Source organism: Chinchilla lanigera, unplaced genomic scaffold, assembly GCF_000276665.1.
Source record: "Chinchilla lanigera isolate Chin_1 unplaced genomic scaffold, ChiLan1.0 scaffold00075, whole genome shotgun sequence".
NCBI classification, from domain to species: domain Eukaryota; kingdom Metazoa; phylum Chordata; class Mammalia; order Rodentia; family Chinchillidae; genus Chinchilla; species Chinchilla lanigera.
Window position 1 is genome coordinate 11,869,593 of NW_004955476.1, and position 27,116 is coordinate 11,896,708.

General features: G+C 40.2%; 1 protein-coding gene across 1 annotated transcript; it reads right to left on the reverse strand.

Moving 5' to 3' along the window:
- Positions 1 to 1,229: 1,229 nt before the first annotated feature.
- Positions 1,230 to 26,311, reverse strand: Ptchd3 (patched domain containing 3). Its single transcript, XM_005401894.1, has 4 exons — positions 25,197 to 26,311; positions 23,589 to 23,710; positions 5,201 to 5,346; positions 1,230 to 3,036 (listed from the first exon to the last, which is right to left on the reverse strand). The coding sequence occupies exons 1-4, from the start codon at positions 26,190 to 26,192 to the stop codon at positions 1,541 to 1,543; spliced, it is 2,760 nt and encodes a 919-aa protein (XP_005401951.1). The 5' UTR covers positions 26,193 to 26,311; the 3' UTR covers positions 1,230 to 1,540.
- Between the last annotated feature and the right edge of the window lie 805 nt (positions 26,312 to 27,116).

Here is a 27,116-nt window from a genome sequence, read left to right on the forward strand (position 1 = left end):
GCCAGGTACACTGATAACTCACTACTGTTATGGATTATTTGAACTATCTAGGGTTAAGTTGCTATATACAGGTACCAAAGTTCCTTGGGCTAAAAGTCTTTTGCATAAACAAGTTCATCAAAAATGAAAAGTTCTTCTACAGAGCTCTGCAAGCATAGCTTCTCCAACAGCAGCTGAACACCTGTCACTTCCACAACTAAACAGAAAAGGGAGAGATGTTGGGAGCAGCTGAAGCTGAAAATTGGTCATATGTGTGAGGGTAGGACAAGGCCCCAGTGCCTAAAGCAGTCAAGCTATCTCAGTCTTGAGAAAAGCATCCTCCTTGAACAGTTTCAGTCATTGGTTGCTAGGCAACCTTGTGCCTTGTGATACTAAATTTGCAAGAGTATAAATACGTGCCCCTACTGCTGTTGTTCAGTCCTCTTGCTCATCTGGTAAAGAGGCCTCCACCTGACCCCAGCTTTTGTCTCTGTCTTTATTTTCTAAATCCCCTCACTGTTTTTCCTGGGGACCACCGAGAGACCACTGAGTCTCAACAGTTTGATTATTGAGCAAAATTACAAACACAGAACAGATACCCCGACAAACTTTGCAGTTTGAATAGTGGAAAGTTTGATCTTGGAGCTGTTTGACAGCTGAGGTATCTGTATGTAAGTATAAAATGGAGTACTATTTGGTCATGAAGGACAAAATTTTGTCATTTGTAGGAGAACTGACTGATCTGGAGAGCACATTGAGCAAAACAAGCTACACTTGTTTGCATGTATCTGAGAGACAGATACATGTTTTCCCTAATATGTGTAATTTAAACAAGATGACAAGAATTTGAAGAGAGACTATTAGGAAAGAGAAAGAGAATAAAGCAGAGGGAGTATAATAAAGGTGGGTAATGGGGGCTGGATATGATCAAAACATGCACTGAGACCAAAAAGAGAAACTAGGGGACAAGGTAGGGCAAGAGGGGTTATGAGGAGGGTGAAAATTAGGTATGTGTGTGTATGAATGAGCCAAAATGAAACCCATCAATTTGTATAGCCAATATGGACTAATAAAAGAAGATGTGAAGGAAAAACAATTTTTCTTTATTAAAATACACCTTTAAGAAAGTGCACAAAAAATCCCCTAAACTAGGAGTATACATAATGTTACATTTTCACATAATATTGCATATAGGAAAGCAATGAAATAATATTCCATTTATAGTATCAACAAGAAATGAAATACTTCAATTCCAGGAATAATTCCAGTTTTTAATTGATGAAATAAAAGAAAAAAATAGCTGGAAAGTTATACCTTATACTTGACTGTAGCAACTGTCATTAGGTTGACAACACTTTCTAACTTAGTATTTTCATGTAAAACTAATTTTTCTCAGGATATGTTAGATAATGATTTAAAATTGAATTTCAAAGTCAAGCAGCATACCTTCATTTAAAGTTTATCAACTTTTCTTAATTGTGCATTTAAAAAAATCAGATTGGATTGGGTCAGTCAGAATTCTACAACTGGTCTTTTTTTTAGTGGCTTCTCAAACAGACCTTCAGATAAAGGTTAAGAATACTGGAATAAAAATAAGGCCATGGGCAGCCCCAAATACCATTACAAGAAACATAACCTTAAAAAATGTCCTGAAGATGTATGCTTGGGCAGCAGCTAAAATGCACACCCCTATTATTGTCGAAGTTGCACTCTGCAACACCGGGTAGCCCAACATATGCAAGGCCTCAATTGCCTTCCCATTTGCCGAGGGCTCAGAACTGGAAACAAAAGCATAGGAAATGTGTGCAGAAAAATCAAAAGAAAACCCTATACAAATGACAAGGTTAATCATGGATATGGAGTCAAGATTGACCTTCCAGAATGCCATGAAACCTGTCACTCCCACAATCACAGAAGCAATAGCAAATGTCACCCACAAGGCACACATTGGGTGAGGGATGAGCACTAATGAGACCAGGAACATAGCTGCTGATGCAACCATGACATTGCGCAAAGTGTTTTCCGTTATTGCCCCATACTGGTCAAAATATATGAAGGCATGGTTATACACAAGCAAGGGGATCTCACACTTTTTGGCTATACTTCGTAACTGCTGTAACATGAATTTCTTTTTGACCGGGTAAGCAACATCCCTGGTCTGAATGAAACCCCGGGAAGAAATTATTTCATTTGATGATGAAATATTAATATCATACACAAAATTTGGAAAAGTATTTAAAAAACCAGAAATATTGTCCATAAAAGACTGCTTATCATTAGGATCTTGACTGTTATTTTTCATATATTGCACATATGTTTGTAACCAAAACTCTGTAACATTTTTATCTACATATTTATTTTCTTCAAAATTCATAATACATTTTTCCAATTTTTGCCTTACATCTTTATCCCAGTATTTAACATTTTCAGTAACAACAACCATAACCCTGGGACCATAATCTGAAAAATAATGTTCTTCTACATCAAAGTATGGTGTGATGTAGGAATCGTCACTGGCCAGATTTCGAAGGTCCAAGCCTTCCTGCACTTGGAAACACCCATATATACTGCTTGTCATGTACAAAATATATGTCAGCACTATGAAGAACTTGGTCCTGGTGCGTGTGAGAAAAGGACCAAAATAGTCTCTAAAGAACACATTCATTGGATGAACATCAGTTTCCTGTTCGTCTGGGACAGAACCAAAGGGGACGCAACAGGCCTTTTTTAATGAAGACCATTTCTGGTCTGGCTTTTTCAACCACTGTAGGCAGAGTACTTCTCTTTTACCATCTAGGGCCATAACTGCTCCAAACCAGGTGATGCTATAAAAATAGCAAAAGAGCAGGGTTGTTCCTGTGTAGATACAAAAGTACTGTATGGACTTGAAAGAGCTCATGATCCCTGTGTAGAAGGCCAGGACATTGGTGAGGGTGGTGATCGTGATGGACACTGCCACATGTGCATAGACCCTGGACATTCTCTTGCGTATGCTGTCCATGAGGCTGGTCTTCTGCCAGGCAGAAATCATGATGAACATGTCATCAACACCAACACCTGTTAAAGAGGAACAGAATCTTCATACATGTTAATATATATTAATGGTTAAATAGATGGACCATTTTCTTTCTCTGTGTTATTTACCCTGCACAATCTCTGCCTAAATACTATCTCTTCCACGATGCTTTCTCTAGTTGCCTCTGAAGTCACAACTGAGTTTATCACTCTTTCCTCAGTAAAAAGCCTTTGTTTACATATAGCATGGTATACTCTATTCCAAGTCTTTACTTGCCTACCAGGCAATCAGTTCCTTTCCACCATGAGATTTCCTGATTGGTTTGGAATGGAACATAAGAACATTTGAGGACTCTGAAATCACCAGTGAAGACTGGGAAAAAAGAGGGCTACAAAGAAAGGGTACTAGGAAGGACAATGTGAGCATGTTTCAGATTATAATTCCCTCAAATTTTCTACAAGAGTTGCACTTTCACTCTTGTATGCCTTTGCTTCCGTGTATTGGTAAGTCCTTGGTGCTTGGAATTGAAATGTTGATCTTAATTTTAATGTACTTTTCTTTTTTTGTTTTTGTTTTTGTTTTTCTGGTACTGGGAGTCGAACTCATGACCTTGCGCTTGCCAGGCAGGTGCTATGCCACTGAGCTAAATCCCCAGCCCCTTTTTCAAATTTTTTTTTCAATGTACCTTTCATATTTTGGAAACAACTTTGAAGAAGTTCGAAGAATACTGGGAATTAGAACCTAGCCTCTACCTCAGACATAACATGGATGTAATCCAGGTGGAAGGTACACATGGGCACAAAGCTGTGGAGTCTGCCATTCTCTCCACTGTAGCACTCTACTGTAGCTGTCTGTGAGAGATTCAGTCCTGCTCATCTGGAATAATCAGATTGAATTAATGTTTGTCAGATACTTAAAAACCAATTTTATTCCTTATACAATCTTGTTAAATGTCTTCTTCTACATCAAAGTATGGTGTGATGTAGGAATCGTCACTGGCCAGATTTCGAAGGTCCAATCCTTCCTGCACTTGGAAACACCCAAATATACTGCTTGTCATGTACAAAATACATGTCAGCACTATGAAGAAGTTGGTTTCTCATAGTTTCTTGGTTAAATGTCAAAAATGACAAATACACACACACACACACACACACACACACACACACAGTCCTATGTATGTATAGACCATATAGAAATGGCTTACTGTAAAACAACAGCATATGCTTTAACTATAGTTATTTATGGCTTCAGGATACACCAAGTGACTGAGTGTGGGTTCCGAAAGGTGTGCTCTAAAGGGCCAAAACAGACATCCAGTACATATGACTGTCTCCTCTAGAAAACAAGGAACAGATTCTTCCAAGTTTCTTACTTTCTAAAATATAATGACTTTCTCATGTTTTCTGTTAAATAAATTCTGAAAGTACCAATTCTGAAAGTGCCAACAAAAAATGGAAAACCGTAAAAATTCAACTCCTCAGGGATAATCCCTATTAGCAATTCAATGTATGTCCATCTAGAATTTATTCTATGCAAATATACACATAACTGTTTATTTCAAATCTTTTGAAATCAGAAATTTTTATTTAATGGGCATAAAAGACTGAATATCATTCCAATATTTTACATTCGCTACATTTGATTTGACAGATCTCATCCTGCTGTGATTGCTTCTGACACTTCCTTGTTCTGCCTATGATCCCTGCCTGATTATGTGACCAGATTCTGACAAGAGGAATTGGTGGATCAAAAATACATTTTTCTCTTTTGATCAAAGCCTTTTGATTTGTTGCAAACTTGGACTAAAAAAACTGTGCAGCAATTTATGTCTTCCCACAGCACAATTAGGAGGGTGTTCCTTTGCACACAACCTTTTCTAAACCTTCAATCTCGCTAGGATGAGTAAGAAAATGAGCTGTCACTCTTTTAGTTTGATTTGTATTCCTTGATTAATTGAGAGGTCAAATTATTTTTCTTATATTTTCAGAGATTTCCATTTTCTTGTGTGAACTATTACTTATGTTCCGTATTTGTCTGTTTGGGGTACTACATTTTTTCAGCTCCAAAGACAAAAGTCCATGTGATTTTGATTTTTCCTGGCACCTCACATTGAATCTGCATCCACCTACAGACAATACCTTCCCTCATCTATCTCACAGCTCACATATACAACAATGTGCAGCTTTACATTATTTTACTCACCTAGAATGAGAAATGGTGAATTTTTGACTATGATCACAAATGGCACTCCAATGTGCAGCATCAGACCAAAGCTGCTCACCACTGCCAAGACAGCAGAAGACACTCCAAAGACTGCAACCAATACTTTGTTTCGTATGCAGTCCAACCTGTAAATTTGGAGGGAAAAATCATAAAATTTGTGGTGGCAGGTTCCACAAGGAAATTCCAATTGATAACATTCCTGCTTAGACATCTAGTCATAAACCTCTGGGGCAATAATTTCCATACTTGTCTGTTGGAGACCTTTAAATTCCCAGGAACACTCTCAGATGGAACAGTAAGGATGGAAAAGCTGGCAAAATATACTTTTACCGAACTTCTGGGTGATTCCTATGCAGGTATCCAAGCATTCATCCACTGACTAGCATTTCATAATTACGGAGATTTACTGAAATACTGAAGATGGGCAACTGCACTCTGATATTCAGAAGGCTGTGAACAGAGTACCACAGGTAAGGGATGACCCTTAGTCCAGTTTTTGTTGCTATAAAAAAATATTTGAGGATAGGTAATCTGTAAAGAAAAGAGGTTTATTTAGTTCTGCTGTGGGGTGTGCAAGAATATAATGCTGGCACAATAGCCCTGATCACTGTGTCATAACATGGTAGAGAGCATCATAGTAGGAGAGTGAGACAGAGAGAGCACCAGCCAGACAGGAAGCCAGAAAGATTCAGGGACTAGACTCACACTTTCTATAACAACTTGCTCTCACACAGTTATTAGCCAGGATCCCACGAGAACCACATAACTCCCCTTTGAGGGGACAGAACCTCATGACTTAACCACTTTCCATTAGGCCCTGCTTCCTGAAGGTCTCACCACCTTCTAATACCACACCGGGACCAAGCTTGAAGTGCACAGACCTTTGGAGACACATTTGGATCACACCCCATCCATGGCAGAGGGAAAGCAGGATCAGAGAGAGAACACAGACCCAGTTACCTTCCTACCCACTTTTGAGGTGCAACTGGCCATGACTACAATATAAAATGGCTCCTGCACTTCAAGGTTAGTTCATTGTACACTGTGGTTAACAAAACATGTGAGAGCCTTGTTTTAAATCACTTTCAAAACTTTTCTCTACTGGCAAAGTATGCTCTGTAGAAAAGTTCTATTAACTTGGAAAAAAAGAGCTGAAACATGCTGTATTTTGAACGTGCCTCTTTTCTTGTCAGGCCAACAGAAATGAGAATATAGAAGGTGTGGTTGAAAAACCATGTGAATATTTATATTTTTCAAAAAATTATTACAGTAAGAGACACATTGCCATTAACTCCCCTCAAAATATTCTCCCTTGCTTCAAATATACTTTGCCTATTGTTCTTGTCACTTTCTGCAGCAGTTCTGGAAGTCCTCTTTTTGGAGTGTGCTTAGTTGGGCTGTTGTGGCTGCCTCAAGTCCTGAGCTGATTCACAACACTGACCTTTCACGACCATTTTTATTTTGGGGAAGAGCTGGAAGTCTCATGATGCCAGATCCAGTGAATACAAGGCAGATGAGAGCACAGTGTCATGTTTTTATAATTATAGTGTAGAGACCTTTGAAGACACCCTTGGATCATATCCAATCCATAGCAGAGGGCAAGCAGTACCAAGGATGGAATACAGACTTAGTTACTTTCCACCTACTCCTGAGCTCTAACTGGCCACAAATATAGCATAAAATAGCTTCCATTAGATGACATTTGGCAGCAGCATTCAATGAAAAAAATTTTTTATCACAACTTGTCATGACTCTCACAAAAGACAACTTCCAAAACTGCTTCAGATATTGGCAGGAACAATAGGATAAATAGGTTCAAAGGAAACAGAAGTTATTTTGAGGGGAATTAATGGCAATGTGTCTGGTACTGTAATAAAAATTGCCATTCAGATGCTGGAATATAGCAATGTGAGGAAGACAAGAAGGAGGGAAGCAGGTCCCCTGCACCCAGGAAGGACCTGAAGCAGGAATTGAAGGCCACAAAGAGACTGAAGAGAGAAACTTCAATGAAGAAGAAGGAGGTATCCAGTGGCACCTTTTCCCTGAGATGGGACTCACTTCTCAAGAGGAGCAATTCAAACCTGTGGACACATGGTGACAGCTGGTAACCCCAAAGGGCCTCCATGGAGAGACACAGCAGTGGAGGAGAGCAGTGGACAAGAAGGGCTGCACTAGCTGGTGGTGAGTGCTGAGGGCTCAGTTGTCCCATACAAGAGAGCACTTGGCTGGGAGCCATCTTGGAGAGGGGCCGGCTGAGCTCAGAACTCAGAGCAGCTGCTGGCTCAGCATCATAGAAGGTGCACTGATGGCTGCAGGCTAAATGAGTCTGGTCTTGACCAGAAGGTGAACATTCACTGAGATTACCTACTACCCCACCAAAAAGCTACTGCTGACTTGCTGGGATAGATTGGCATGGATCAGAACTCTGTATCCATACATTGTCCACCAGGGACAACAGAGGCATAAATGAAAGTGGACTTTTTTCTTTTTCTTTTTTTTTTTTCCCTCATTCTTTTTTTTGTTGTTGTGGTGGTTTTGTTTTTGTCTTTTTTCTCCTTCATTGTTTGATCTTGTTTTTATATGAGTTGAACATGGTTTCTAGCTTCTTTGTGGTTGTAGTTCTGTTCTGTTCTTTTTTCTCTTCTCTCATTCCCTCCAGTCTTCTGCACCAGTTTCCCAAAATTAGTGTGATCCCCCTTTGTCCTCCAGCCTTACTTCGAACCTCTTCCACATCTAGTTTATATGGTTAAAGGTGGCAATATAATGGTCAGCTCAGTTTGTCATTTTCTAGGCTATGTTTCATTCTATTGTCATTGCTGGTGGCATCACTATAGTCAAAAGTGACATAATTATTCTAAACAGTTGTTTTTCTTGATATTCCAAGACTGAGATTGACTAAGCATGACAGAAAATAGTGTAGCACAGTGCTGAAGAAACAGGGGCTGGGCCCAACAGGCAGTAACTTCCCATCCCCAACAAACTAAAGAGATAGGATCCTGCAGCACACTCAAAACCCAAAAACCAGCTACACTTGGAAGATACCTTGGAGAAGTAGTCATTTCCTAAGGGTTCTAAATACTAGCAATAAAGCAACCCACCATAGGGCAATTTACAAGCATCACCCCAGGAATTAAACTAAAAAAAGAACACAAAATGAGAAGACACTTTAAAAAGATGCAACCCCAGACATCCAGTTCACCAAAGGCAAACCCAGGGAGCAATAATATGGGACAACCTGAAAGCCACCCATGTGACCTCTCTGAACTGGTAGCAACAAAGTAATTGAGGCTTTAGAAAAAATCAAATCAGAAGGAATTTCTCAGATAACTGCAGAGATGGTGTCCATAATGAAAACAATGCTCAGTGACTCTACAGCAGATACAGAAAAAAATAGAGAAGCTTAAGAAAATTATGGAAGCCATGAACATTCAGCATATGAAAGAAATGGAATCCACAAGGCAGATTCAAGCAGATGTCCAGGAGAATAAAAATTCCACTGCAAGTATCCACAGCAATGTGAGGACAGGATCTCAGGTATAGAAGACAGGCTTGTGGTTAAGTGATCATGAAAATAAAGATTTCTTAAAAATAGCAAGGACCATGAGAAATCAATAAATCAGTTGCTAGATAAGGCAAAGAAGAATAACTTAAGATTGATTGCAGTCAATGAAAAAGCAGGAGATAGCACAAATGATATAAAAAACTATTCACAGAAGTCCAGGTAGAAAACTTCCTTGGAAGAGAAAAAGAATTTGACATACAGTTAAGTGAGGCATATAAAACTCCAATTAGCCACGAACAAAAATATCTACAGCCAGGCATATCACAGTCAAGATTGCAGAAATTCAACACAAAAATAGAATTTTAAAAGCTGTTAGAGAAAAGAAACAAATCATCTATAAGGCAAAGCCCATTAGAAGCATGGCTAACTTGGCACAACCCCTCAAGTCAAAGAGAGCTTGGAGTGTAGTATTTCAAGTTCTAAATGAAAACAACCTTCAACCCAGGTTGATGTACCCTGCAAAACCATCTTTCCAAACTGATGGAGAAATAAGATACTTCCATGACAAACAACATCTGAGGAAATTTATGACCACCAAATCAACACTCCATAACGTTTTGAAGGATATTCTAGAAAGAGATAACAAGGACTACAACTCCATGAACTCCAACAGAAGGAATCCACAAGGCAAGGCAAACAATTAAACAGAGGCAGGGAAATAAAAGAGGAGGGGCCTAGAACAGGAAAATAACATGACAAGGATAAGTCAGTATATATCAGTTATAATCATCAATGTTAATGGTCTCAATTCACCAATCATAAGACACATAGTGGCAGAAAGGATCAAGAAGCAACATCCAACAATATGCTGTATACAAGAAACATTTAATTCAAAAAGAAATTCACAGACTGAAAGTCAAATAATGGAAAACAAAACTCCATCCAACAGGAACCTCCCCCAAAAGAAGTGGAGGTAGCTATTCTATTTGCAGACAAAGTGAATTTCAAGCCAAGACAGATTAAGAGAGATAAAGAAATTCACTACATCCTTGTAAATGGAACAATCCAAGAGGAAGAGATAACAACCATAAATATATATGCAACAAATACCAGTGTATCTAACTATCTAAAACAAATATTAATGGTCATGAAAAATAAAATAAGCACTAGTACAATTGTACTGGGGGAATCTCACCCCACTGTCATAAAAACACACTTCAACTAGACAAAAAATCAACAGTGAAATATTAGAATGGAACCAAACCCTCTAAACAAATGGACTTAGTAGATGTCTACATAGTGTTCCATCCCACAATATCAGAATATACATTCTTCTCAGCTAAATGTGGGAGTTCTTCAAAATAGACCACACACCAGTTCATAGAACATGCTTAAGTAAATGTAAAGGAGTTGAAATTATCCCATGCATATTATCAGACCATAGTGCAATGAAACTGGAAATCAATGGCAAAAGAAACCACAAGAATTCATAAACACCAAGAAATTAAATAGCACCCTCCTGAACAACCAATGGTTCACAGATGAAATTAAAGAAGAAATTAGTTTCTACAATGAAATGATAATGAAAATACAACATACTGCAACTTATGGCACACAATGAAAACATTTCTAAGAGGGAAATTTATAGCAGTGCACTAATAACAAACTCACTGAGAGAGAAATTAAGGAACCAATCCCTTTCACAATAGCATCCAAAAAAATGGAATGCTTAGGAATCAATCTAACGCAGGATGTAAAAGACCTCTACATTGAAAACTATAGTACTCTAAAAAATGAGACTCAAGCAGATATCAGAAAATGGAAAGATATCCCTTGCTCTTGGGTAGGAAGAACCAATATAGTGAAAATGGCCATACTTCCAAAACTGTTATATAGATTTAATGCAATTCTGATCAAAATTCCAATAGCCTATCTCACAGAATTAGAGAAAATAATCCTAAAATTCATTTGGAACCAGAAGAGACCTAGAATAGCAAAGGCAGTTCTGGCCAACAAAGGCAGCGCAGGGGACATCTCAATTCCTGACTTGAAATTATACTATAAAGCTACTGTGATAAAGACAGCATGGTACTGGCAAAAAAACAGACCCAAAGATCAATGGGACAGATTAGAAGATGCAGAAACAACTCCAGACAGACTCAGCCACCTTAACTTTGACAAAGGTGCTGAACACATTCACTGGAAGAAAGACAGCCTCTTTAACAAATGGTGCTGGAAAAACTGGCTCTGCATATGCTGAAGATTAAAATTGGATTCATGTCTTTTCCCATGCACTGAACTAAATTTGAAATGGATCAAAGATCTAAATATTAAAACAGAAACATAAATCTGCTGAAAGATAGAATAGGTAAAATTCATGAAGACATTTGTATAGGCGCAGACTTTATGAAAAAAAAAAAAAAACCCTGATTGCACAGGAACTATCAAAAAGAATCAACAACTGGAACAACTGGGATATCATCTTATTAAAAAGCTACTGCACAACAAAAGAAAACACCAACAAAATTAAGAGACAATCCATAATGTGGGAAAAAAGTTTGCCAGCTGTTCTTCAGACAAAGGATTACTACTGAGAACATATGAAGAATTCAAAGAATGATATCTCCCGAATATAAAGTCTCAACCCAAAAATGGGCATCTAAGATGAATACATACTTCTCAGAGGAAGAAATACAAACAAAATAAATATGTGAAAAAATGTTCCCCATTGCTGATCATTCGAGAGATGCAAATTAAAACAACACTGAGATTCCATCTCACCCTGGAAAGAATGGCTATTACCAAGAAATCAACCAATAACAAATGCCAGAGGGGCTGTGAGGGAAAAAGGAACCCTTTTCCACTGTTGGTGAGGGTGTAGACTGGTGCAACCATTGTGGAAATCAGTGTGGAGATTCATCAAAAAACTAGGATTGGAGGTGCCATTTCACCCAGCTTTTCCCCTTCTGGGTATCATCCCAGAAGAATTAAAAACATCACACCACAGAAATGTATGTGCATCCATGTTTATAGCAGCACAATTTGTCATAGCTAGATCTTGGAAACAACCCAAATGCCCATCAACTGAGGAATGAATAAAAAAGATTTTTTTTATATACAATGGAGTACTACTCAGACATAAAGAGGGATAAACTGAAGACTTTTATAGGCAAATGGATGCAATGTGAGAGAGTACTCATAAGTGAAACAACCCAGATATACATGTGTAACCATCATATTGTCTCCCTAGTGTGAGAAGCTGAAAGAATAAGTAAGATCCAAATGTACAGTAGATATTGTAAAATGGGAAGAAATTTCCAAAGGAAAGAGAAACTTGAATGGGAGAATGGAGAAAAGAAGGAAGGGAAAAATGAAAACTGTATATATATATATATATATATATATATATATATATATATATCAGTTAAGGTAATTATATTACTAATTTCTCTGCGTCCATTGAAAAGAAAGGTTTTTGTGAATATTGTTTGGACAATTAAATGCTGATATCTTGTACATTAAGTAACTAATTTAAAGATAACAATACTCGGGGCCAGGGATTTAGTTCAGCGACACAGCGCCCCCCTGGCCAGCGCAAGATCGTGAATTTGATTCCTGGTACCAGAAAAAAAAGATAACAATACTCAATATATTAACCATTGTTACCCTCCTATTATCTTTTAAAAATAATAAAAAGATATTAATAAGAAAAGATAATTTATAATAGGAAAAAAAAGTTCATCAGACCAAGGAAGTGTCTTAGAACTTACATTTCCTTGAACCAAACTCTGCAGGTTCTGACTTAGTAGGTTTGTAGCAAAGCTGTAGACTCATTATGTCTAAAATTATTCCCATACAATTCCAGCTTACAAGCAGTTGTGGGCATCAGTGGTAATCCAGTCTTCTGAATTTCCTATTCCCTTAGCAGGGATAGGCCACATTAGAATTACTATGCTTGGAAAATGATGTTTATGTTTGATGAAGGATCCACATCTCCCTTGAAAGGTAATGATTCTATTATCAGTTTTTAAAATTTACAATACATTGAGAAGGGTGTCCAAATTTTTCAAAAATTATCCAATACTTGGTGTACGTTTTGTCACTTCCAGACAGTCAGACAACACACTGAAATACTGTGGAAACACAATGTACCACTACTTGCTATTGCTTGAATTATAATGGAGTTCAAACTGCAGTGTAAACTCTTGACCAAGTCTTATTATTCAGATGACTTCACTGGGAAATAATAAATACAGAATAAATATGGAACCTTAAAAATCTGTTTGAATTGGATTACTCACAGGTAAATGCACATGTTCAAGATGTACCCCACACATGCGTGTGTGCCAGACAGGCAGGAATGGTTATCTGCTGGGAACTATGTAGGAAACTTCTCCCAGAACAGAGATAAGAGACCCTCAGTGATACATGCGGAGAGAGAAAAAGAAATGTCCAAGAACTTACAGGAGTATTCACAGCAGGATCAGTTTTATATTCAAGCTCAGAGAATGCATATAGCAGACTGCTATAGCAGGATCCCTGTCTTAAGAATTTCCACTCACTTTCTTCCACTCTTGAAGCAGGCTTCAACCCATGAAGCAGCTCAGCAAGTTGATAGGGAGGAGCAGATGAAGGAGAGGGATGCCAAGTCCCTTTCTCCCCATCAAGGGCTATCCCATGTAGCACAGTCCAGTTAGCAGAGATGGAAAACCCTTACCTTCAAGTCACATTACCATTTATATGTACCATAAGGACATGTAAATCTGAATTCTGACTACAGGACTTGATCTTAGAATGGCCACAAAAGTCACAGGGTCTACTTGAGTTCTCCTTGGGAAAGGAAGAGCTTGTCCTACCTTTAAAGCTTAAAAGGAACAAAGGGAATCAAAAACAAAATGGCTTTATAAACATAAAGACTCCACCTCATGAGTCCCATGTATTCCAGATGTTGGTTTTTAAGTATAAAGTCTTGAAGGAGAGATATAAATCAATAGATTTTTTTTACATGATTTTGTGCAATTGTTTGTAAAGACAGGCAAAAATGACTAAATTTAAACCTTCAAACCAAACTATCTGGCAGAAAAGCTTTACCAAACCAATGTTTACTACCTTATAAATTTCATACCGCTTTTAAGTATGCGTTCTCCTACTGACTTAGGGTGAAATGACTATGAAACCTGTTGAAAGGTGCCCTGTTTTTATTCTAGTTGGTTCTGACAATTTTTGTTTATTTTTTGATATTTCAGGACATGACTGCTTCCTTCTCTGCTATTTTGCTGACATGCAATGCTAAAAAAAACTACAAAGAAACTAAAACTTTTATAAAGTAAAAAAGCTACAGTAAGCTAAGATTAATTTATTATTGAAGAAAGATTTTTTTAAGTGCAGTGTAGCCTGAGTGTACAGTCTTTACAATGTCTAGAGGAGTGTGGCAGTGCCCTGGGCCTTCATACCCAATCATTACTCACATATGGACTCACCCAGAACCCCTCAGTCCTGCAAGATCTGTTCTGTTCTATTCTGTTCTGTTGTAGACAAGTACATCATTTTTAACTTTTATATCCTATTTTTTCTGTAGCTCTTCTGTGTGTAGGTATATTCATAGTTGTCCACCATATTCAATGCAGTACCATGCTGTACAACTTTGTAAGTATTGAAGGAATCCGAGTGCCATCATCCTAGGATGACCAGAGGCCACTCTGACCTCTTTCCTCACATGCTGTTATGTTTTTGCACCTGCTAAGGATGTATAAGCGTGGGTTAGTAAGGCTCAGTAAGCACGGCTGCACCCTGTAACTGCCATCATTATTCAGCACTGCTATTGACGGCAACCACTACTCCCTGTACTTTCTCAAGCCTTATCCTTGGCAGGTAGTTACAACTCCCTTTTACATAATTCCCCCTCATGATCCTATAGAATACCTTATAGCCTGTAGGAGAGTAACCAGTTTGGTCTTAGTGCCAGGGAAATCTCTCAGGTTTGTTCTGAAATAAAGCTGTCCTGTTGTGCTTGTACCTTTGGTTTTTTCCCTGGTGGCCCATGAGGGGAGGAGATTGAGGAGACTACTCTGGTATCCTCTGCCTCTTCCTTTTGTGATTCTGCCCCCTTTCTCTCTCTCTTTCCTTCCCTTTCTCACAAGCTCAAGGAGGTCATCTGCTATTTCCTGCTAGTCCTTGATTCAACCCTAGACTCTTCGCTATCCAGCCCAGGACTGATAAGATTGGCCCCTGAATTTCCCAAGTTCCCAGGAAGTACAGGTCCATCCCAGATCCCTGGGGATCCTGCAGGGCCAGGCTCGGCGTTGGACTCCTGGAGAAACTGGAGTGGGAACACTTGTTCAATCTCTTGAAAAAAAATTTCTCTGACGTGGCTGGGCCACATCCAAAAGAGACTATATCTGGGTCCCTAGTTCTGCTTGGGAGATGCCCCAACACAATGCTACAGACTCCCAGCTGTTTTCTTATCAGTTACAAGGGCTCCCAAATTTCTTAAATTCGGAAAGATACCCCTTTGGGTTGGCTTCTAAAACATATTTCACCCCTCCATTTAACAGAAGATATTCATCCTAAACAGCTCGTATTTTATTTTCTCATAGCTTGGCCTAGGCACAAGCCAGACAATGGCAGCCAGTGGCTTGAATGTGGCAGGTTTGATTTCCAAATTCTTTGTGACCTTGATAACTACCTGCAGACAAGTGGCAAATGACAGGAGTTCCCTTATGCTCAAGTTTGTTTCACTGTCCTCTCATGTCTCTCTGCCAAAATTGCTCTGCCCTCCCCAGAGATAAGGGTCTATCAAGGACAAATAAACAGAAAGAAGTTATACATATAGTACTGGAAAAAATGACAAGGGAGTTCTAAAGTACAATACCATATGCCAATTGGACCTATTTTGCAAGAAGAAGGGCTAAAGGTAACGGGAATGCATGAGACTGTTGTTCTGGTGACAGTAAAGCTGACGCATGACACCTTCAGTGACTAGACACCCTTATGCACAAGAACATTTCTTGTGCATTGTAAATTCTTAGACTATAATTACAGGGTTGACTTGTTCTTCTGATGACTTGAGGCTTTGCTGGAAGCCAGCCAAATTTAAAATGTAACAATCTAAGATGAAATTGAAAAAAAAAGAGAGAGGCATTTTAAAATCCAAGCAGCTAGGGTCTGGGGATTTAGCTCAGCAGCACAGCGCCTGCCTGGCAAGCGTGATGTCATGAGTTCGATTCCCGGTACCAGAAAACAAAACAAAACAAAACAAAAACACCAAAATACACATTTGCTCCAATTGACTCAAGGCCTTACGACACATATGGCTTACCCATTGCTGTGTAACAAGTGGCTAAAATCCAAGCAGCTACTGCCAGGTGTGTTATAGAAAGATTACAGTAAGACAGAAAAGAGAATATGGAGAAAGGTATAAGTATAAAGATATATTATTGATATGAGAGGATTTTATATGATAAGGTTTTGCCCTATGTTATAATCAAAACAATTTAATACAGGACACGTAATTTATAGGATTATTTTATAGTAGTCACCCAAAGAACCATGTACAAAGGAGTGCAGGAAATATGTCCACACAATAAAGACCAAATGAATCCAGCTGAGGGCCTGGGTCCTATGGCAATGGCCTGCACAAGTCCAGCTGAAGACCTAGAGCCCATAACAATGCCCCCTATGAGTCCAACCACAGGCCTAGAGCCCACAACAATGTCTCATACAAGTCTGTTTCACAGAAGTGCACTTGGAAGGCCCACAGGTCAGTGGTGCAAGCTAGAAAGTCTGTGCCAGTGGGATGAAGGATCTGTGTCAGTAGGCTGAGGAATCTGTACTGGAGCCAGGAAGCGATGCTCAAAGTAAGGACCAGAGCTCCCCTCAAAAGTACTGCAGCCATCTTCAGTGATAGCAAGGTCCTGAGCTCCTCTGATAACAGCAGAGTTCATATCAGAAAAGTCAGTGTAACCAACTCCTCCAAGAGGACCAATGGCCCCAGGAGAACCAGCGGCCCCCTAACAGTACCTCGTCTTCTTCAGTTTTCCTTTTTATTTTGTTGGCAAGAATCCTCAGGTGGGCATTCCACATCCAGCACCACACTGATTCATTTTAGCTGGGTGTTACAAGTTGACCATCGGTTGTCAGTCCACAACACCCTACTATGATAGAAAAAGGAGAGCTAGCAGAAAAGCTAGAGGGCTCAAACATGTTGAGAAAAGTGTTCGTAGAGGATGTAGTTTATAAGAAGAAATATGTATGTCTGATTATTCCCAGCTTTTCTCTTGTTGGTTTGGCTCAGCCCAAGCTATTCATTCTAAAAGTTCCTTGTTGCTGAGAGAAGACTGATTCTCAGATCATCAATTACTTCTCCCTAGGTCCCAACTCTTCTCCCTGGTCTCACTACTGCTTTTAGACAAATGCTTTAATATTCATTTCTGAAACTGATATGGGCATGACCTTTGTCTGTATGACTAGCAGGGACACCTAGACTGCTCAATGACAAGAAGCAGGGCAGAGCTGCCTCCATGGGCACTTCTGACTTGGTTTGTGACACTCACTATTGCTAATGTTATGGTGTATTAAAAATATTTACGTTTCCCAAGTGTACAGATCTTCAAAGATGAAAAACATCTCATTGTACTGTTGAGTTTCAGGCTAAAATTATTTATGGTGGTAAACATTTAGGCTCAAACATCTGACTTTCCCTGACTTTTATTCCAGCTATTGGTGATGAACTGTGCATGCCAATCCAGCCAGATGATGTAAGGCTTATACATGTGATTGTTATGTGTATGTCATGTATGTGTTAAAACACTTAGAAGTGCTCAAACACTGTAAGGTGCATCTATGGAAAGATGCATTGTTCTTAGATGGAACTCTTGAAAGATGACAAATTTAGCTAAAAATTTCTTCATGTCATTTAATATAATGATGTCTTCATAATTGTTGTGCAAAAATATTATGTTGCCCTTGATCTTGCTTTCTTAGTAAAACCTTATAATTGTCATCTGTTAATATTCTACAGGGATTCAATTTCTAAGACAACTATGGTAAGAAAATAACAGTTCTCTGGTCATATTATATATTTCAAGATGCTTGATATCTGTAGAAGATCGTAAGATTAAACCTACTACTCTCTCTGCAATACTGACAGAACTGGTCACCTGGGTGTGCAACAACCGAGATTTAGAAATCAGTTTTAAAAAGTTAACTGGTCTAAGAAGACAGCCAATATTTTGGCCCTGGATCTCCAAGGTCAACAAGGACTTAGGGACTTTTTCTAGAGGATCCTACAAGTTTGGTGAGTCCCCAAACCTCCTAATGAGGGGGATTGTTGGATCCCAGAGGACAAGAGTCAACCAATGCACAGTGTGCTAAAAGGGAGGGCCACCAGAGAGAAACATCTGTCATGCTTCCATGGGAAGCCACATGATCAAGTAAGACTGTGAGCCATCCTGGCAGCTGGTACTGACAGAGAAACTGAGAGGCTCTGCACATGGTTCCAAAAGTAATGCCTGAAGAGCCTGAACTGACTTTGATAGATCGCCAGAGGTCAATTTTAACACAGTTCTCACTTTAACTTCGTTTTGAACATCCAGCAGAAGAGTATAACAAGAGATATGTAAAAGTAATAGTAATACAGACAAAACATAAAAAGGGTTTCCAATCACTGACCCCTGATGACAGTTTCCAGCCACACCTGTAGACAGATTTAGGAGCCAGGTGGTTATAACTGCTATTCCAAACCCTTAAGAACAGTTATCTGAACATGGCTCCTTCCTCAATCTGTCTTTCCATTCTGGTGCTGGTGTTTGTGCTTTAATCTCTTGGTAAATTTTGTTTCTTCTTGCCTAGAGATGGCCAGACTCCCAGGGGTCATGCACATGGAACCAATGATATAGGTGCCTGGGATCCATTGCCCTTATGCAAAGTCCACAATGTTTCCCACTGCCGGGTGTGTGTAGCAATTCCCACAAGTACAGAGGGAAGTCTTCCCTGGTGTCTTGCTCCAGGAATGGTTGATAATTGGAAATCTTTGTCTATCTGAAACATAAGGACTTGAATGGGAGGGACACTGCAAGGCCATTAAAAGTTTGCTCTAATGAAAACAACCTCAAAACTGGGATGCTGTTTACCATTGGTGGCACCATGTAAAATGTACTCCCTGTTGGTTTACTCCCTGGCTGTGACTCTTGAAGGAGTAGCTTCTATTAATGTACACTTGGATGGAGAAGCCTTAGCCCAACCCCTAGCCCGTACATTAAATGCTGCTAGCCAGGCTTAAACGTTATTAACAGATGAAACATACCGAATGGAAAAGGAAGTTTTACAAAATGGCATGGCTTCAGATCTCTTAAAGCTGCCCAAGGGGGCACAAGAACCATACTTCATATAACAGGTTGTACTCTCGTTCCAGATAATCATGATACTGTAACTGTAGCTGTGCAGGAGATAATCACAGAGATTCAGGCAGTAGAGCAAATGTCTCAGGGACCCCTGCAGAGTTCATGTGATTCATGAAAGTCTACTATCTTATCTTGGATTCCTCTAGCCTTTATAGTGCCTGTTCTCTTCTTTTCATTCACCTGTCTATTGAAAGGTTTCTCATCAACTGGATTGTGGCCATTTTATACACAGTTGATAAAAAGCATGTCACTGTGGTCCTCCTTCTTCAATCCAGACAAAACCCTGACTACTGCTACCCCTAACCAGCAGGAAGTAGTTAAGGAAGACATATGCTGCTCATTTTTCCTATCTAACCATGGAGTCTGGAATGAAGAAATCTGACCGATGCCATCCTAGGCTGACCAGACACCACTCTAAACCTCTTCTTCCACCCTCTGCTATGCTTTTGTACTTGCTAAAGATGTATAAGCATGGGTTAATAGGGCCCATTAAGCAAGGCTGCACCCTATAACTCTCATAATTATTCAGCCCTACTATTGATATCAACAACTGCTGCCTATACTTTCCCAAGCCTCGTCCTTGGGCAACCACTACTCCCTGTTCTTTCTCAAGCCTTGTCCTTGGCAGGTAGCCACAACTCCTTTTCACTGAACTCTCCTCCTTGTGACTCTATAAAAGACCTCATAGCCTGTAGGAGAGTAATCAGTCTGGTCTAAGTGCCAGGGAAGTCCCTCTCAGGTTTGTTCTGAAATAAAGCTGTCCTATTGAGCCTGTACATTTGTTTTTTCCACGCTTTTTCCTAACAAGCATACTCTGTAATGTTTACAAAACAGTCAAATTTCCTAACAATGCATTTCTCAAACTGTATCTCCTTCATTAAACAATGTATAATTGTGGATGATCTTAAATTTAGAATGTTATAGGGACTTTCCATAGTAACTGCAAAGAAAATATCTAAAAAATGTCACAAGAGGAAATGAGAAAGGGATGAAAACAGCTCCCTATTAAAATATAAGTTAGGGGCTGGGGATTTAGCTCAGCGGCACAGCACCTGCCTGGCAAGTGTGAGGTCGTGAGTTTGATTCCTGGTACAGGAAAAAAAAAAAAAAAAACAAAAAACAAAAAACCCTAAAATATAATTTAAACATCAAAGAAATTAAATGGGGGAAAATGAAAGCAAAAAATCACTATAAGACATACAGAACACAAATAGAAAAATGGCAAAAGTTAGTCATTCCTTATTAGTAATCACTTTAAGTAAAATGGATTAAACCTCCAAAGACAGAGGTTTGCACCATGGATAAAACATGATACAACTATATGGTGTCTGTAAGAGACTTTAGATCTAAAGCAAAAATATGTAGATTGAAAGTGAAAGTACAGAAAAAGATACTCCATACAAACAGTAAACAAAATAGAGGATAAGTGACTATACTAATATCACTTTCAATAATAAGTAAACCATCTGGCCAAAGATCCATAAGGACATTGAGAAAATGAAGAACATTATGAACAATTAGACCCTGCATAGGTATACACAACACTTAGCGCAACAACAGCAGAATGCTGGGAGCCACTGAGGCAGGACTTCGCCAGCCTCTGGAGGGTATAAATAAATGCTCTACTGTTTTTGGGCAGTCCTCTTGCTCATCAGGCAAGAGGTAACTCCACCTGACCCCAGCTATTGTCTCTTGTCTTTATTTTCTAAATCTTCTCACCGTTTTTTTCCGGGGCCCACTGAGAGACCACCAACTCCCACACAGAGCACACTTTTCTCCCAAGTATGCCAGAACATCCCCATGTGTTAGTCTGCAAAGCAAACTAAAAAGGTACCTTTTATAATCAACAATGGAATAAAGCTTTGTCTAAATAGTAGAAGAACAAGTGGGAAATTAACAAACATACAAAACTTCAATAACATATTAATCAATAAGCCAAAAAGAAATCACAAGAGACATTAGAAAGCGGGCTGGGGATATAGCTCAGTGGCATATGTGTCTGTCTGGCAAGCACAAGGTCCTGAGTTCGATTCCCAGTACCAAAAAATAAATAAATAAATAGAAAATAAATACACGAGAAAATGTTCAACAACATTAGTCATTTGAGAAATGCAAATTGAAACAACATTGAGATTTCATCTCACTCCAGTAAGAATGGCTATCATTAAGAAATCAACCAATAACAAATGCTGGCAAGGCTGTGGAGAAATAGGAACTCTTCTCCACTGTTGGTGGGAATGCAGACTGGTGAAACCACTGTGAAAATCAGTTTGGAGACTCCTCAGCAAACTATGTCTAGAGGTCCCATTCAACTCAGCTATTCCCCTTGTGGGTATCTTCCCAGAAGATCTGAAAACATCATATCACAGCGATATATATGCACCCAAGTTCATAGCAGTGCAATTTGTAATTGCTAAACTGTGGAAGCAACCCAAATGTCCATCCACCGAGGACTGGATAAAAAAATTGTGGTGTTTTTATACAATGGAATATTACTCAGCTATAAAGAAAGATAAACTTGACACCTTTATAGGTAAATGGTCACAACTACAGACCATACTCATAAGTGAAATAAATCAGACCTCCATGTGTAAGCAACGTATTGTCTCACTACTGTAAGAACTTGAAAGAGTGAATAAAATCTAGGAGGTATGATAGACATTGGGAAACAAAAAGAAAATGCTCAAAAGTAAAGGGCAACTTGGGTATGGGAAAAGAGAAGGGAAAGAAGGGGAAATTATGTAAGTATGTATATACAGGATAGCTAACATAGTTGTGCTACTGTCTTCTATTACTCTACAGAAAGGAGGAGTTAATGATTAATTGTTTGATCAATCTTGCACCTCTCTATTTGTTTTCCTGAGAAACCACTTTGAAGATATCAATAAGTAATACAGCAAACATTGTTAATTTCCTACCACTTTGTCTGTAACTCTGTATTGTTTGTATTGTTCTTATGCTATTCTGTAAATGGATGTCTGTTTGTTAATATGTTTTCCTTCTTTTATTTTTAAAATAAATTTAAAAAAATAAAAAAGAAAGTATTTAGGGATAGAAATGAACATACAGCATACCATAACTTATAAAGTGACAACAGTGCTCAGAGGAAAATGTGTGGGTATAAACACCTACATTAAAAAAGAGAAAACATCAAAGCATTAACCTAACACAACATCTTGTGGAAATAGAAAAAAAGAGAGAAAATAAACACAAAGCTAACAGAAGTGTTTTAGTCTGTTGTGCCTGCTATAACAAAATATCTCAGACTAGGTATATTAAAAATAACAGAAATTTACAGTTCTAGAGGCTGGATGGACCAAAATCAAGCTGCTGGCAGATTCAGTGTCTAGTGAGAGCTCACACTCATCACTTATAGGTGACTGTACCCTCATATTGTGGAAGGTGATAACAAGCTCCCTCACAACTCTCATGAGGGTTCTAATCTCATTCTAATCATCTCCCATAGGGCTTATCTCTTAATACTGTTTCAAGATTAAGATTTAAAGAAAATACCAACATTCGGACCATAGCAAGCAAGAAAGAAATAACAGTGATCAGAACACACATGATTAGAATAGATAGAAACTAGAAAAGCAACAGGATGAATGAAATAAAAAGCTAGCTCTGTGAAAAGATCAATAAAATTGAATAAACTTTATCTAGAGTGACAAAAAATAAGAGAAGATACAAAGTAGTAAGTACATCAGATATAAAAACTAAGGCATTACTATCAAACTTAAGAGAAATAAGATTATAAGAGACAGACATGGTGGCACACAACTATAATCCTAGCTACTCTGGGGGCTGAATTAGGAGGATCATAAGTTTGAGGCTAGCCTTGGTAAACTTACTAAAACCCTGTCTCAAAATACAGTAAAGTAATAAGGGTCTGGGCATGTAGATTAGGCTAGAGCATTTGCCTAACATGTATGAATCCCTAGGCTCAACCTCCAGTATCAGAAAAGAAAAAGGAGGAAAGGAGAGGAGAGATTTTAAGAGAATACTATGAACAGCTGTATGCCTACAGTATTTCAAGGAGCTCCAGATGACCAGAATAGTCTTGAGAAAGAAGTACCAAGTTGGATGAGTCTATTATTTAGCCATAAAAAAGAATGAAGTTCTGATACATGGTTTATTGACAGGTCTTGAAGACATTTAATAAGTGAAATAAGCCAGTCATACAGGACAAGTATCCAGAATAGACAAATTCAGAGACAGAAACTATGTCAAAGGCTAAGCAGGACTGGAGGAGGGGGCATTGGGAATCACTACTTAATGCTCACAGACTTTCTGTTTGGAGTGATGAAAAAACTTGGCAACAGTTATGATGGTTTTAAACAGTGTGGCTATAATTACTGTCATTGACTTGTACCTCTAAAGTGCTTAAGGTGGCATATTATATAATATACCTTTTGTCACAAGTGTTTCATCAAATAATAAAGAAAAACTTATAAAAGTGCTTTACCTGAAGCAAGATATGACTGCAAACAGTATGACCAGAAGATATGCCAAGTGAAACAAAGGGATGACTGTCTTAGATGTCACCTCAAACTCCAGTTGTCGGGAAATTGATGTAAAGTGGACCACCTGCCATGAAAAAGTACGCTTAGGTAAGTAATTTTCAATCCCTATATTTGTCTATGAGTGTTATGGCTTGTATTTAGATGTCTTCCAAAAGCCTCATAAGGTCAGCCTCATCCATAAGGGTGGATGTGGGCTGTGTGTATGCTGTTTCGATCAAGGATGTGATGCTGAGATTGAATCATGGTGTGATGTTAGGATTAAGGGTGCCCCACTCTGGGTGTGAGTGCTACGTGCCCTAAGGGTGGTTACCCTAGATAAGATACAAGGGTGGCTGTTTGTCACTTGCTACTTCACTACTTTGCTGCTTGTTGCTGCCTTCTGCTTTACCACCCTCTGCCTGCCATAAAGTGTTCCTTCCCCACGATGCCCCACTGCCATGCTACCCTCCCTTGGAGCCAGCCAGCTATGGATTGAAACCCTTACAAATAAAGCCAAATACATCTTTCCTCCTTTCACTTTGGGTGTTGTGTACTTTGTCTCAACAATAAGAAAGGCAACTAAGACAATGAATTAATTACACATTAGCTTACTGATAGAAACTTTAAAATTCAGCAAAAGATATAAATGAGTTATAAGTGTAGGATAGAGAAGGTAATGCAGATTTTCTTCTTCCCACAAAATCTGTTTTGCTTTCCTGAGTTTCCTTTAAAACTCAAACCTTACCAGGTGTGGCAATGCATGCCAATTACTTGGGAGGTTGAGTCAGAAGGACCACAAGTCTGAGGTCAGCCTGAGCAACTACTAAGTTGAGACCGTCACAAAAGTAAAAATAAGGGCCGTATATATAGCTACTGTGGCCCCTGGGCTCAACCCTAAAACTGAATTTTATATAAAACTGAAATCTAGTCCTCATTACTTTGAAAATTGTGGGTTTCTCTAAATGTTATTAATTTGTATATTCTGCACAAGTATTTCTGGAAAGCCTGATCATCAGTAGGATCTCACTTTCACCAGGTTTATTTGTAAGTATTGAGTTTTTTTGCCCCAGAGTTACTGAACAGCTACACTAAACCTTACACTGAACCTTACACTAAAAGCTAGGTGCTTTAATGTGTAACTACCTTGAAAAATGCTGAGCTAGTTATCTTGAACAACACAATCTCACTAAAAGTTGTTTGTCATTCGATCCCATGACCTCCAAACAAGTTTTAGGTGGTTCCCAGAAATCAGTAAAGACTTTAAGAAAAAGTAAGAATTTCAAGGTAATTGGAGTAGAAAACCAAACCCCAAATGAAATGAGAATATCAACTTCCATACTAAGCAGACCTAGCTGTTGAATATAAGATTTACGTTATCCAGGGGAACATCCATGGGACGTGATTTGTGGCATCCTTCTGTGTTAATTTGAGAAAGTTGGAGTAAACACCAAATACAGCACAGCACTCCAGCCTGGAGTCAAGGACCTGTCCAGCAGTCAGGAAGTCCTGCAACACATCTTCCCAGCCCTCCCACCTCCTCAGCCTCCCTTTCCCCCTTGACCATCAGGTACCTGCACCTTCTTCAAGGCCAGCCTCTTCTTCATCTCCTTAAACTTATCCAGAAAGTGGATCAGCCACTTCTTGCTCTGCTCATCGTCCTCCTTGACCTCTGTCTTTAGGTAGTATAACAGCCGCAAGGCTTTGGCCTCCAGCAGTAACTGATTCCCTCCCAAAGTGCTCCCTCCGAAGACGCCCACCAGGCTGATGATGCGGCCATTGTGCACATGGACAGGGAAGGTGACCCTCTTCAGGTCGAGGGTCCTGTCCTGCTGCCAGGAGTACAGGAGCGGGTTGGAGGGCACACAGAGGTCATGGTACTTGGCACACACCTCCGTGTACTGGATCTGGGTTCCATTTTCCTGCACAATCAGAGTTTGCATTGCTTGGTCCAACCTATCGACTTCTGCAAAGGATTCCTGGTCCAGCAGTGAGTTGTTATTGGACACCACTAGAAGGGAAGCGAAGTTAGTTTCAACGCTCATCCTGGAGACCGAGAAGCTGTGGGAGTCGTTGGTGGAGAAATGTTTCTGCACGAAGTGCCGCTCGTCCTTGGCTGGGCTCCCGATCGGCGTGTAGTTCTCCTCCAGGTCCTCTTCCTCCGAGCCCATGTGCCGGAAGCCAGTGCCCAGCGCGGCTGTGAGCAGCGCGGGTAGGAGCAGGAAGACCCAGGGGTGATCGCCCACAGTTGCGCCCAGGTGTCCGAAGGCACGGGACAGCGGTGCTTCTAGGCAGTCGGTGCGCAGGCGGCGCGGGGCGGCCAAAGGCCCTGAGATCCCCGAGGCCTCCGAGATTTCTGAGGTCTCCCGCTGGGTTTCCTGCGACCTGGGCTCTAAGGCTCCCTCCTCCCCGGAGCCAGGCTCCTCCCTGCCAGGCCCAGGCTGCCCGTCTGGCGTCCCCTCTTCTGGATGCCCCCCCCGGGCCTCGGGTTCTGGCTCAGGCTCGGGTTCTGGCTCGGGCTCGGGCTCAGTCTCTTCTTGCGGCTTCACCTTGAAGGGGCGAACTTTCATCCTGTGGCAACTAAGGAGCCTCGCAGGACTAGGCCCTGTGTCCCCCGGCCCCCGCGACGGTCTCCTGGGCAAAGGCTGGGGTAGAGCACGTGCTCTGACCCCGCCCTAAGGTCACGGGAGCCCCGCCCTCTGCCCAACGGTCCCAGGAGCCCCGCCCCTTCCCCTAAAGGTCACCAGTAGTCCTGCCCCTTTGTCCCAACAGTCCCAGGAGCCCCACCCACTTTGCCTAAAGGTCCCTCTCCAGTACTGGAGCTGTTCTACTATTTGTTACTGTGCTCTGTGTACTGCAGGAAGCCCTGGCTCGGGGAAAACCAGGCAGGTTGTGCAGACCCTGGCTCACAACGATCCTCCATAGGAAGCTTGATCTGCGCACTGCTCCTCCATCGTCAAGTTTAAATGACCAGAACCCACATCCACAGAGGAAGCTTTGTGTACATGAGGTCTCTTGGACCCTGTGGTCATTGAATTAGGGTTTCTAGTTAGGGTTAGCTGATATATAGAGGGATAGGTTTGGATATTAGTTATAGGGTAAGCATTTGGAATAGAGATAGAGTTCAGGCTCAGGGTTTGATGGGTTCAGGGTTAGAAACAGATGTAGCATTCAGTTTTAGGGTTAGGGTTATGGTCAGGGCTAGGATTATGGTCAGACAGGCCAGAGGTTGAGGACCAAAGAAGGGGAGTATGGTGCAAGTCAAACTGGAGCAGTGCACCTCTTGGTCGGAGAGGCTTTTCAGGTCCCAGAGGGAGGAGAGAATGAAGGCAAGCTGGGCCCAGAGACAACCTGTCTTGTTTCACCTCCGCACTGAACATTCCACCCTGCAGAGGAGCCCTTTGGTCTGAAACACTGGGATGAGGGCAGGTTCTGGGCAGATCTGCTTGCTGGGAAAAGGCCGAGCCTGAACTTGCTGTAGCTCTGGGACCCCA

Coding starts and splice junctions, on each gene's coding strand:
- Ptchd3 (XM_005401894.1), bottom strand. CDS start 26,192: ATGAAAGTTCGCCCCTTCAAGGTGAAGCCGCAAGAAGAGACTGAGCCC. Junction 5,347..23,588: donor GCAGTCATATCTTGCTTCAG/GTAAAGCACTTT, acceptor CCAAATTTACAG/GTTGGACTGCATACGAAACA. Junction 3,037..5,200: donor TTCACCATTTCTCATTCTAG/GTGAGTAAAATA, acceptor CCTCTTTAACAG/GTGTTGGTGTTGATGACATG.